A 12,109-nucleotide genomic window follows, 5' to 3' on the forward strand; every position below is an offset into this window, starting at 1 on the left:
TGAGGACAGCTTTTTTTTTTTTTTTTCAGTTTACAAACCCTCTTTTTTGATGGTGCATTTTCTAGGTTGTGTGTATTGCCACAATGGCTCCAGACATCTTTTCAGAATTAGATTTGCTCATGGAGAGTGATTGAATTATGTTTCTTTCTTAGGATAATTTATGCCCTGCATGTTTGCCACTACTCTCCCTGAGGTAAAGGAATAATATCTAGGTAGATGAAGGATAATATCTAGGTAGATAGAAGGATAGACTATCTGTTGCTAAAATCCCTGAGATGATAATTAAAGGGATTAATTCTGGGGAGCATGAGTGAGTTCTAAGTAGAAGAAAGACAGGAAGCTCTCTTTTTTTAGTGTTAGTTTTGTAATTCCAAATTTGTGTGTCTCTGTGTATTCATCATAGAAAATTAGGAAATACCAAAGGCACAAGGAAGAAAATAATTGAAATCTCGACAGAAGTCTCAACACCCAGTGATAACCCTGTGTATAGATTTCTAGGTGTATGTAAACATACTCAAACTTTATAAATGGGGTCATATTATAAATGTTTTTTATAATGACACGGTTTTTTTAATGACACTGTAGACATGTTTCTTTGTCCTGTTTGTTTCTAAATATAAGCTCTACATTGATTGCATATGGATTTACATAGTTTTTAAAGTTTTATGTCATTCTGTTGCTAGGTTTTTCAGTAAAAAAGATGAGAAGAAAGAAAAGAGACCAACTGTCAGTACTTTTGCAATGGTGAGTTTGAATGTGTTCACTATTCTATCTATACACACACACACAGCTGATTCACTTTGCACAGCAGATACTAGCACAAGGTTGTAAACCAGTCTCACTCCAGTGAAATCAAAGCGAAACAAAAGGAAGTGCTGTGCTTCTCTTGATCTAAAAAAGAGGTATTTGATCTGGTATAATATTTTCTTGGGGAGTATGTTAGTGAAGAGGTAAAACGAACTCATTTAATTCAGCTTGTTTTCAGGGAATGATGAGCATTGGACACACACTTGCTGTGTGCAAAGAGCCTCCAGAGTCCCCTGTCCTGGCCTGGGTTTCAGTATTCTCCTAACCAGTTATGTCACCAGTGATATGTCAACTACACAAGCACTCTCCCATTGCTGGTCTCAGTCCTAGACAGAGGAAACCAGCCTCACGGAGTGTGGTTCAAACAAAACCTGGGGTACCCTGTCGCCAAGGGCTCTAATCCTGGCAGGTTTGAGGTCAAAGTCCCAGGCACTCATAATAGAAGTTAGCAATGGGTTATTAATTACTATGGCTTAGTACCTGTCACTGTGCTTCTGTGCTGAATAACTGAAAATCTGGAATTTGAAAACCTTATACTTCTTTGTCTTATTTTCTGGTTTCATGGTGGCCACTTAGAAGCTTTTCTTTAATCAGATTTGGAATAAGACAGGCTGGTTGATGAGCCCTCTTTACCTGTATCTGTTTCTGTTTTTTTCCCTGAGAATGCAGATTTAGGGGAACTGTGCAGTTAGAACCTGGAAGACTTACTGAACCAATTAAGTCTTGTAGTACACCCCACTCCAGTACTCTTGCCTGGAAAACCCCATGGACAGAGGAGCCTGGTGGGCTGCAGTCCATGGGGTCGCTAAGATTCTGACACGACTGAGTGACTTCACTTTCACTTTTCACTTTCATGCATTGGAGAAGGAAATGGCAACCCACTCCAGTGTTTCTGCCTGGAGAATCCCAGGGACAAGGGAGCCTAGTGGGCTGCCGTCTATGGGGTCGCACAGAGTCGGACACGACTGAAGTGACTTAGCAGCAGCAGCAGTACACACTTTGTAATTCAGACATAACGCACCAGACACTTGTAAAATTTGTGTATGTGTGTGGGGCAGGCTATCTTAGAAAATGAATATTTGTAAAATTGAATATTAAGTATGGTTACAAACATAAAAAAGAGCTGCCTTTTACACTCCAGTGATGTTATATGCACATCTTCTTGCACTCCAGTTGCTCTTGATAAAATTCCGCCTTTGAGTCTGTCTTTACTGTCTTTGGAATTTTGGGGAAATGAGACTATGTACTCGGGTTATTCTCAGAAATAACCAAGTGACAGTTTTTGTTTTACATTTCATTTTATATTCTTATATTAAAAGAACCTTTGGTGTTAAAATAGGGTTTATTCCCAAGATTTAATTTCCAATTCTGTCATTTTGAGACTAGAATATTTCTGTCTTTTGTAATTTCAGTTTTTATAAGTAAGTTAAATTTTAAAAATTAGTCTTATGTTTTTAGAAAATTTATCAGACCTAATATATATAGAGGTAAGACTGTTAAACCAATTCAGGCCACCAAAGAAGAAAAATCTGGAGTTTGAAGGCGAGGTGATAATTAAAACACAAATACAGCTTTTTATTGCATGTGTTGCAATAAATACTTTCTATGTGAATGCATTAATCTTTACAACTTCCTTGGAGATAGATACTGTTATTGTTTTAATTTTGTAGATGAAGAAAGGGAGGTGAGACTTACTAACTTGCCCAGGAATACTCATCAGGGCCAAGGTTCAGACCTGAGAAATTCACACTAAATCATAGTGCTCAGATTGGCATATGAAGGAAGGAATATATTCTTAGCTTTTTGATGGAAAGCTATACTGAATGTTTATGTGGCTTTTCCTCATGCCTTTCTCTTAAAGGAGTTGACGCAGAAAACTGAACTTGTGTATAAAATCTATATAGACAGGGACATATTCAGAATGTTTGACAGTAAAATGCTGATGCTCTTAGTGAGAGAGTCAATTCCTAGGCAGGTTGATAAGAAATCCGGGGGTCCCCAAGGAGAGAGGGGTCTGGAATTCTCAAGGAGGAGGAGAGGACAAACTTTTTTTGTCTACACTTCTTAGTCTTAGTCAATTGCACAACTCAGTTTAAACTCTGTACTAGGGATTATACAACAACAGTGTATCCTGCTTGAGGACAGTTTCTCCTTCCTGAAAACCTTCTGGCTAATCCTGTTATCTTAAAATGTGAATTATGAGAGTAGGTCTAGTAAGATCTTTACAACCTCCAGACGTTCTTTTGATTCATTGTAATAACTGATTAAAAGGTATATAACTCCATTGCTAACACTAGTGAGGGGGCACTCCATCCCCCTTCTGATGTCGATGTCAGAAGCTTTCTCTGTTCCTTTTATACTTTAATAAAACTCTATTACACAAAAGCTCTGAGCAATCAAGCCTTGTCTCTGGCCCCGAATTGAATTCTTCTCCCCTGGAGGCCGAAAATCCCGGTGTCTTTCGTGGTTCAGCAACAACCTTTCATTAGCATTGCTGATTAATAAAAATTTCCAGCTAAGATAAAAACTCGTGTGTGTTGGGAGTTTCCAAGAGTCCCGGGTTCGATGATTCACCTGGGGGACTCACAGGACTCAGCGTATTGCCATACTCATGGCTAAGATTTAATACAGAAAGAGGACAGAAAGCAAAATCAGCAGTGGGCAAAGGAAGGCGGGAAAGGTCCAAGAGAAGCACCACGCATCCTGTCTAGTGGAGTCGACTTGATTCCTCCAGCAGTGAGTTGTGCCGACTCACTGTGTGAAATGCTGTCGGGGAAGCTCAGTAGGGACTCAGTGCCCCAGGGTTTCTGACTGGGAGCTGATGATGTAGGCACAGCATGTACCAAAATTCCAGACTGACAGAAGGAAGGCAGACACTCACATAAAGCATGTTGTGTGTACAAATCGTTCGGCCACTTCTATCAGTTAGGGTGATGGTTACTCTTCCCAAAAGCCAAATTCTAGATGCCAGCCGAGGGCTAGCCTTGAATGCAGGCTCAGGCTTGCAATGTTAACTGCTTTCTGTACACCAGCCCTGTTAACTTTTTTCTAGTAGAAGACTTCTTTCTAGCAGTCTTGAGAAAATGATGACAAAGAGGTAAGAAATAGATTCAGATTTTTTCTACTGGCCTTTATTTTCTATCAGGCTTTGTTGCAACATTTTGTTGTTGTTTAGTCACCCAGTCATGCCCGACTCTTTTGCAACCCCATGGACTATAGCCCGCCAGGTTCCTCTGTCCATGGGATTCTCCAGGCAAGAATACTGGAGTGGGTTGCCTTGCTTACATTAGAGCCAGAGCCTTTAACAGCTTTAATCATTTATGATAGTATGTGATTGGTTAAATTTTTATTTGCTTGGAATTGAAAGGTTCTTTGATGCAGTTACCTTGTGGCCACCTGGTCATTCCTCATTGGAGACTTTACCATCTGGCTCGGTGTCTCCCTCTCCGCCCCTGGTGCTCCTACTATCTTGGGTGACTTTTATGGTGTTATAAGGATAACCACTCTTTCCCTCCCCTTTATTCCAGCCACCCATGCACACACTTAGATCCTAGATTTGTTATTTGAAACTGTTCTACATCCAAAGTGCTGTTATGAAACAGTTAGATAGAACTAGCCAGCTATCTCCTCTGTCTTCAATCTGCTCACTGTTTCCCTCGGATCCTGAGTCCCCTGACCTGTCAATTTCCCATCAGCCCCTTCTTGTTTCCCTTCTCTTATCACCTTAGAGCAACGATCATCACTTTGTTATGCTCCTGCCTGAGCTGCAGACTTGCTTTCACCTGTCACCTGTCAAGCCCAGCCCAGGCAGATGGACCATCTGTTTTCTTGGTGCCTGAACCCCTGCATCTGATGGGTGCTGGAGAAAAGCCTCATGGCAGCATGTATCCCACACAGAAATGCTACTCTTCCTCTTCTCGCTGAGTATGTTAAGCCCTTTACGAATTTCCCATGTCTCCCCACAAGCCCCAGCTCTTCGTGGATGACCCCCCTTTTTTTTTTAAATTTCACAAACCAAATGGAAGCCCCCTGACAGAAGTTCCTCAGCTCTTCTCTCAGTCTACAAACACACCAGTACCCAGGTCAATTGCTTCCTCCTTCCCTCCTGTTATAACAGAGGAAGCATTTGGTTCTTTAATCACCCTCTTGTACACTGTGCTTTGGCTCCTGTATCCTCTACTTTCTCAAGGACCTTACATTATTATCATTATCCTTTCTCTTCTGTATCCTCCATCTCTCCTCTCAACTGGGTCTTTCTGATTGGTATTTACATGTCACCTATCTTATTCACTAACGCCCTCCTTCATTTCACTAAGCCTCCTCTAGCTTACTTCACAAATAGGAGGTGACTTTGCTTTCTGTCTGTATCACTTCTTACATTCTAATTTGGCTCTGTCTCCACCACTCACCGAATTCAGTGGACAGTCTCTGCTGACTTTTAAGTGGCACTTGATGCTGTTCACCATATTCATTCCTCCTGTTTGCTTCTGCAATGCCAGAGTCTGCTCATTTTCCTCCCGGTTCTTTGGTTCTTTTCTTGTGTCACCTTTGCCTGTGAACTTAGAGCTCCTCCACCCCCAATCCTTGGAGTCAGTGGTATTGTTGGCCTTTCTCTAGTTTCACATGGCCATTTCTAAATCATTTTCATGCAGAACTCCTTTCGTATTTGTTTCATTCTGCACAGTTATAATAGCGTCTATCCATTGGCAGCGATATACCTTCTAATTTCTAGTCACTTCTACTTCTCCACTGAGAACCTTGGCATTTTATTGCTTCTCCTTTGTTCATCTGTGGGCTCCACATTCTTTTATTTTTGTCACCTTATTAACGTCTCCTAGGTGCCACATTCTTTGACCTCTTCAGTTCCAACAGCCTTCATCCCTACCTTCCTTTAGTAAATTGCACTATGAACAAAGACCTTTGGTTTATCATCTGGGCGGACTCCCATCTCTGCTGCTGTAAACTCAGATGAACCTCTTCCCCCTGCTGCCCCCAACTACTTCTGATCCTTCTTGTTTGGCCATTCTTCCTTAGTATCCTTTTTTTTTTTTTTTGAGTATTTATTTTCTATTGCTGTTAGCAATAGTGGCTTAACACAAATGTATTATCGTATAGTTCTGGGGCCCCAAGTCTCACTGGGCTAAAGTCAAGGTGCCATCAGGGCTGGATTCTCCTCGTGGCTCCAAGAGGGAATGTTTCCCTCCTTTTTCAGCTTCTTCAGGCTTCCTGCCTTCTTGGACTCCTGGCCCCTCCTTACTTCCCTCATCATTTCTCCAACTACTGACTCTGATCCCCGTGGCTCCCTCTTATAAGGCTCCTTATGATGACATTGAGCCCACTGGGATAATCCAGGATAATTTCCCCATCTCAATATCCTTAATGTCTGCAAAGTCCTTTTTATCACATAAGGAAGCATATTCACAGGTTCCTGCGATTAGGATGTGGTCAAGCCCGGGAGGTGGGGCACTGTTCTGCCTCCTACTCCTGCTCTGGACTTGGTTCTGTCAACCACTCTCTACCTCCTCGTCCCCCTCCTCCACGTTAGCTCCTCTACAAATTATCTTACCCATAGTAGTCACATCAAGTCACCTCAGTTCCTGCCTGAAAACCCTCTAAGGAAGGCCTTTCTTTTACACTCAGATGGGAGGTTGAGCATAAAAACAAACTCCCTCCTCTGGCCATCAAAGGCCATCTATAGCCTGACCTCTGTCTCATCTGTAATTTCATTTCAGACAGGTCTCCTTCACCTTCTTCTGGCCACAGTGGTCGTCATGTCTGGTCCTTGAAACACACAGGGCTTGTATTCACCCCAGGATCTTTGTGTTTGTTCTTTCTGCCTGGGATTCTGCCTTAGGGCAGAGAGGTTTGGTGTGTTTTCTTCATTACTGTGCTCCAGGATCCTAGAACAGTGCCTGGAACTTTAAGAGGGACTTGCATACTGAATGAATGTTGACTATTGTGAATGATTGTTAAATGTCTATTTTCTCTTTATTTGCATATTAGTAAAATATAAGCTTTATGAGGAGTGATAGCTTGTCTTAGTCACTGTAGCTAGTAACTAGAACCATGCTTGATCCTTCAGTTCAGTTCAGTTACTAAGTCATGTCTGACTCTTTGCGACCCCATGAATCACATAGCACGCCAGGCCTCCCTGTCCATCACCAACTCCCAGAGTTCACTCAAACTGATGTCCATCAAGTCGGTGATGCCATCCAGCCATCTCATCCTCTGTCGTCCCCTTCTCCTCCTGCCCCCAATCCCTCCCAGCATCAGAGTCTTTTCCAGTGAGTCAGCTCTTCGTATGAGGTGGCCAAAATATTGGAGTTTCAGCTTTAGCATCAGTCCTTCCAAAGAACACCCAGGACTGATCTCCTTCAGAATGGACTTGTTGGTTCTCCTTGCAGTCCAAGGGACTCTCAAGAGTCTTCTCCAACACCACAGTTCAAAAGCATCAATTCTTCGGCACTCAGCTTTCTTCACAGTCCAATTCTTACATCCATACGTGACCACTGGAAAAACCATAGCCTTGACTAGATGGACCTTTGTTGGCAAAGTAATGTCTCTGCTTTTGAATATGCTATGTAGGTTGGTCATAACTGTCCTTCCAAGGAGTAAGCGTCTTTTAATTTCATGGCTGCAATCACCATCTGCAGTGATTTTGGAGCCCCCCAAAATAGTCAGCCACTGTTTCCATTGTTTCCCCATCTATTTCCCATGAAGTGATGGGATCAGATGCCATGATCTTAGTTTTCTGAATGTTGAGCTTTAAGCCAACTTTTTCACTCTCTCTTTCACTTTCATCAAGAGGCTTTTGAGTTCCTCATTACTTTCTGCCATAAGGGTGGTGTCATCTGCATATCTGAGGTTATTGATATTTCTCCCAGCAGTCTTGATTCCAGCTTGTGCTTCTTCCAGCCCAGCGTTTCTCATGATGTACTCTGCATATAAGTTAAATAAGCAGGGTGACAATATACAGCCTTGACGTACTCCTTACTAGGTGCTTAATAAATATGTTTCGAATGTTGAATGAATGCATGCATAAATGAATGAAATCATTGACTTTGGCCTCCAGCCAGGTATCATGGTAAGATCATGTGCACCATCTTGCCTGCTGGATATTACCTAAGCCTCTCCCCTGCCAGCACCTTCTGCTTTGCCCTGGGAAGTCTACCCCTTGACTTTCAGTCCTGATCACTCTGTCTCCTGTACGGTTCTGGTTCATCCCCTCTCTCTTCCCTGTAAGTATCTGACCAAACAGTTTTCATTTCCTTGTATTTAAAGGGCTGTAATTGTAAATAAACTTCTGTATTACATTTCCCTGGAGAAGGAAATGGCAACCCACTCCAGTATTCTTGCCTGGAGAATCCCATGGACGGAGGAGCCTGGTAGGCTGCAGTCCACAGGGTTGCTAAGAGTCGGACACGACTGAGCAACTTCACTTTCACTTTCTTACATTTCACCCTGTGTATTACATTTTTTTTGTCTACTTGATCCCTTACCGTAAGCTCCTGAAGAATCTTATTTTATGTTTCTAAAACTGATGACAGTACCTGCTTATATTGCATATTAGTATTATATCATATGGCTAATAAAGGTTTCTATTATGAAGTACCGTTTTTAGCCTCATAACAGCTTTGTGAAACTTTCTGTATATGAGTATTTTCCTCATTTTATAAGTGTAGAAACTGAAGGTCAAGGTTATTAAGAGATTTTTTTCCCCTCCAAAGTCTCCTTTTGAATAGTTGACAGAGGTGGGATGTTGCCCTGAGGCTTTTGTCCTATTCAGCGGTGTTACTACTGCCCTCAAATTGAAAGGTTGTTGCTGAGCCGTGAAAGATGCCGGAATTCAATCCGGGGCCAATGACAAGGCTTAATCACTCAGAGCTTTTGTGTAATAAAGTTTTATTAAGGAATAAATGAGATAGAAAGCTTCTGACATAGGCATCAGAAGGGGGCAGAAAGAGTGCCCCCCTGCTAGTCTTTAGCCGGATGTTATATTGCTACTAGCAGTCTGCTAATTAGAGAAAGGAAATGTCTCAAAACTCAGAGACTGGCACCAGGCCCCTCACCTACAATGTGCATTTTGAGATAACACTGGCACAGGTGAGTTGTCCAGGGCCATAGAATGATTGACATGAATCTTGAAGAAAGACAGGTTTCCAAGCAAATACAGTCTCATTAACACAGCTTAAGAGAACATTTGCATGAGTCTGTCAAGTCCTTCTGAGGCTTAGGCAGAACAGACTGGAAGATGGAGTCTAGGGTAAATGCATAGGCCATTAACATAGCTTAAGACAAACAGTTCCTTAAGAAAAACCGCATTGGTTAGCTCAAGGTTTGAGAAAAGTTAAGCTTAGGTGGAACCAGGTGTCACCAAGGCAACACCAAATTTTAAGAGAAACCTCTTTTTAAATTTGTGTCGAGAAGGGGGAAAAATCTAACACTTGTTTGTTTCCTCCTGCTGCTTGAGAGAGAGAGAAAAAATGTCCGACACTTGCAGCCTGATTCCTCCATTTGGAGACCCCTGGCCTTCCTGCCTGTTACCCTCTCAAAATCTTCTTACCACATCCCTCCAGAAATCAGTCTTGCCTCATGTCACAAATAACTATGAGGTTTTGTACTTTTTCAAATTTGTCCTCATTCTCAGACACTTGTTTGTATCTGTGCTCACTTTAGCTCATTCCTTCTAGCCTGAGATGAAGAGATATACCTTTCCCTATTGGAGAACCTTTTCTCCTTTTATTTTGATTTTTCAACCACATAGAAAGGTGGAATAAAAAATATAACCTATATACTCATATAACCATTGTCTATAATTAGTAGTTTTTAACATTTTTTTACATACATTTCACCTGGAATTATAGATTTCATGATATTTTCTAAGTAACTCCTTTTCTGTCTCTTAATTTTCCTACCAAACATTTTCCTCTAAAACATAATACAGTGATTATATTTAACAAAGTGAATGTTAATTCCTCAGTATTATCTAGTAGTTCATATTTGAACTTTCACAATTAGCTCCCCTAAGTGTGTCTTACAGTTGATTTGTTCTGTTTTCTTCTCTTTTTAAATAACATTGACCTGTTGAAAATATGGTACCAATTTTCCTATAGAATGCTTCACCCTCTGGACAATTTCTATTACTTTGTTCTGGTGTCATTTAACTTATTATTCCACATCTTGCGTTTCTTATATGCTAAAAAAAGTAAAAGTCTTTCAGTTATCTCCAACTCCGTTGTAACTGATAGACTGTAGCCCACCAGGCTCTTCTATCCATGGGATTTCTCAGGCAAGAATACTGGAGTGGGTTGCCATTTCCTTCTCCAAAGGATCTTCCCGACTCAGGGATCGAACCCAAGTCTCCTGAAGCGTAGCCAGATTCTTTACCATTTGAGCCACCAGAGAAGCCCTATATACTGAGAGTTAAGTCTAAAGATTTTAATACATTCCTGCTAAATATTTTTGGTAAGAAAATTGCATAGGGAATGCTGTGTCATGTGTCATCACACCTGGAAACATCACATGTCAGTGTATTTTACTTTTCTGTGGTACCGAGTTTGATTGCTTGATAAAAGTGATGGCAGATTGGATTCCTCCATTGTAGAAGGAGCTCTACCCCCTTGCAGATATGATGGGTCTTGGGGCATCAGGGAATATCTTGTGTCTCCTAATAATTATTGTGTCTTGCCTGCTGATGATCCCTCACTCCAGGTTCTCAAAATAGTGATTTCTCTTATTTTCTAGGACATTGTTGCACCTCAGTTTCCCTCCTGTATTTTCACCAATGCTCTCTTTGACTCATTTACCTACAAACATGTAGAAGATTTCTTTAAATAGTTATTCCTTGGCATTACAACCGTCTCTAGTAACCATCATCTCTCTTGCTTTTGTCTTAAGGTCATAAAAGAATGGTCCATGTGCTATCTACATTACTCGGTCTCCAAATTATTCTTAGTCACACTCATTATTTCTTGCTAGACTACTGGACCATCAGGGAAGTCCCCCTCCTTGCTTTTCAACCTGTGGTAAACTTTTGGATCTGGGAGGAACCATTACCTTCTTTATGAAGCTTTTCCGCAAAGGACAGAACGACCCATTCGCTCAAGTTTGTGTCTTCTCTGCTCTGTATACCATGCTGTCAAGGCATGCAGAATATATATTGAATATCCTTTTTTTTTTTTCCATTTGAATTGTATTTTTGGTATTTATTACTGGATTTCTTCAGTCATTGAATAGCATTTAGTAAATGTTTATATTCATGGCCCACTTTCTTTTATTCCAGTCAGTGATTAGTTTTTGAGGTGGACAGTACTTTGGGAGTGGTGATGAGGGAAATCCTTGTATATCAATTATCTTTGCTTCATCTATTGAGGAATTCGATACTTTTCCACTTTATAGCTTTTAATAGAAGGTAAATCCACCTGCCAGTGCAGGAGATGTGGGTTTGACCCCTGGGTTAGGAAGATCCTCCCGAATGGGAGAAGTATTAATCGCTTCCCAAGTGGGCCTGTCACAGCCCCAAGCCCACTCCACTTACTGTGTCCTCTTCTCATCAGGTTTGCGTCTCAGGAGCTCACTCTTTCTTTCTTGTGATTTGCCTGCAATTAAAGAGTTTATGCAGATCTGCTCTGCTCTTTGGGAGGCATGTATCTAACTCATTGCTTTCCCTTTCCTTCTCACTATGGAGGCCTAATTGGTTTCCCAGGTGGTTCAGTGGTAAAGGATCCGCCTGCTGCTGCAGGAGATGCAGGTTCGATTCCTCTGTTGGGAAGATTCCCTGTAGGAGGAAATGGCCATGCACTCCAGTATTCTTGCTTAAAGAATTCCATGGACAGAGGAGCCTGGTGGGCTGAGGTTGCAAAGAGTCAAACATGACTGAGAATGCACGCAGGCATGGAGGCCTAATTACATTAATACCACTTAACATTTATGCCAGTGCTGTTAGGCAGCAGATGTTTGACCCAAGCCACTTTCTGAAAGCAGCAAAACATATTTCCTCAATGGTGTCCTCAGAGGGACCTTTGGCAATCATGGTGTTTTAACCAAGAAAAATCTTCAGCTGAAAAGTGGCTTCCAATCTTGGGAATCAGAGTCACAAATACTATATTTCTTACATTGAGCTGTTATCAGTTCAGTCGCTCAGTCATGTCCGACTCTTTGCGACCCCATGAATCGCAGCATGCCAGGCCTCCCTGTCCATCACCAACTCCCAGAGTTCACTCAGACTCACGTCCATCGAGTCGGTGACGCCATCCAGCCATCTCATCCTCTGTCGTCCCCTTCTCCTCCTGCCCCCAATCCC

The 12,109-nt window shown here is 41.7% G+C and overlaps 1 protein-coding gene across 1 annotated transcript in view; it reads left to right on the forward strand.

Annotated features, from left to right (window-relative positions):
• Positions 1 to 12,109, forward strand: part of ABCB1 (ATP-binding cassette, sub-family B (MDR/TAP), member 1) — a 105,000-nt gene that overhangs the window by 5,493 nt on the left and 87,398 nt on the right. The window contains 1 exon segment of the mRNA XM_010859135.1: positions 684 to 744. Within this exon segment, the coding sequence (XP_010857437.1) occupies positions 684 to 744 (61 nt within the window).

Source organism: Bison bison, unplaced genomic scaffold, assembly GCF_000754665.1.
Source record: "Bison bison bison isolate TAMUID 2011002044 unplaced genomic scaffold, Bison_UMD1.0 scf7180017864454, whole genome shotgun sequence".
In the NCBI taxonomy this organism is placed as follows: domain Eukaryota; kingdom Metazoa; phylum Chordata; class Mammalia; order Artiodactyla; family Bovidae; genus Bison; species Bison bison.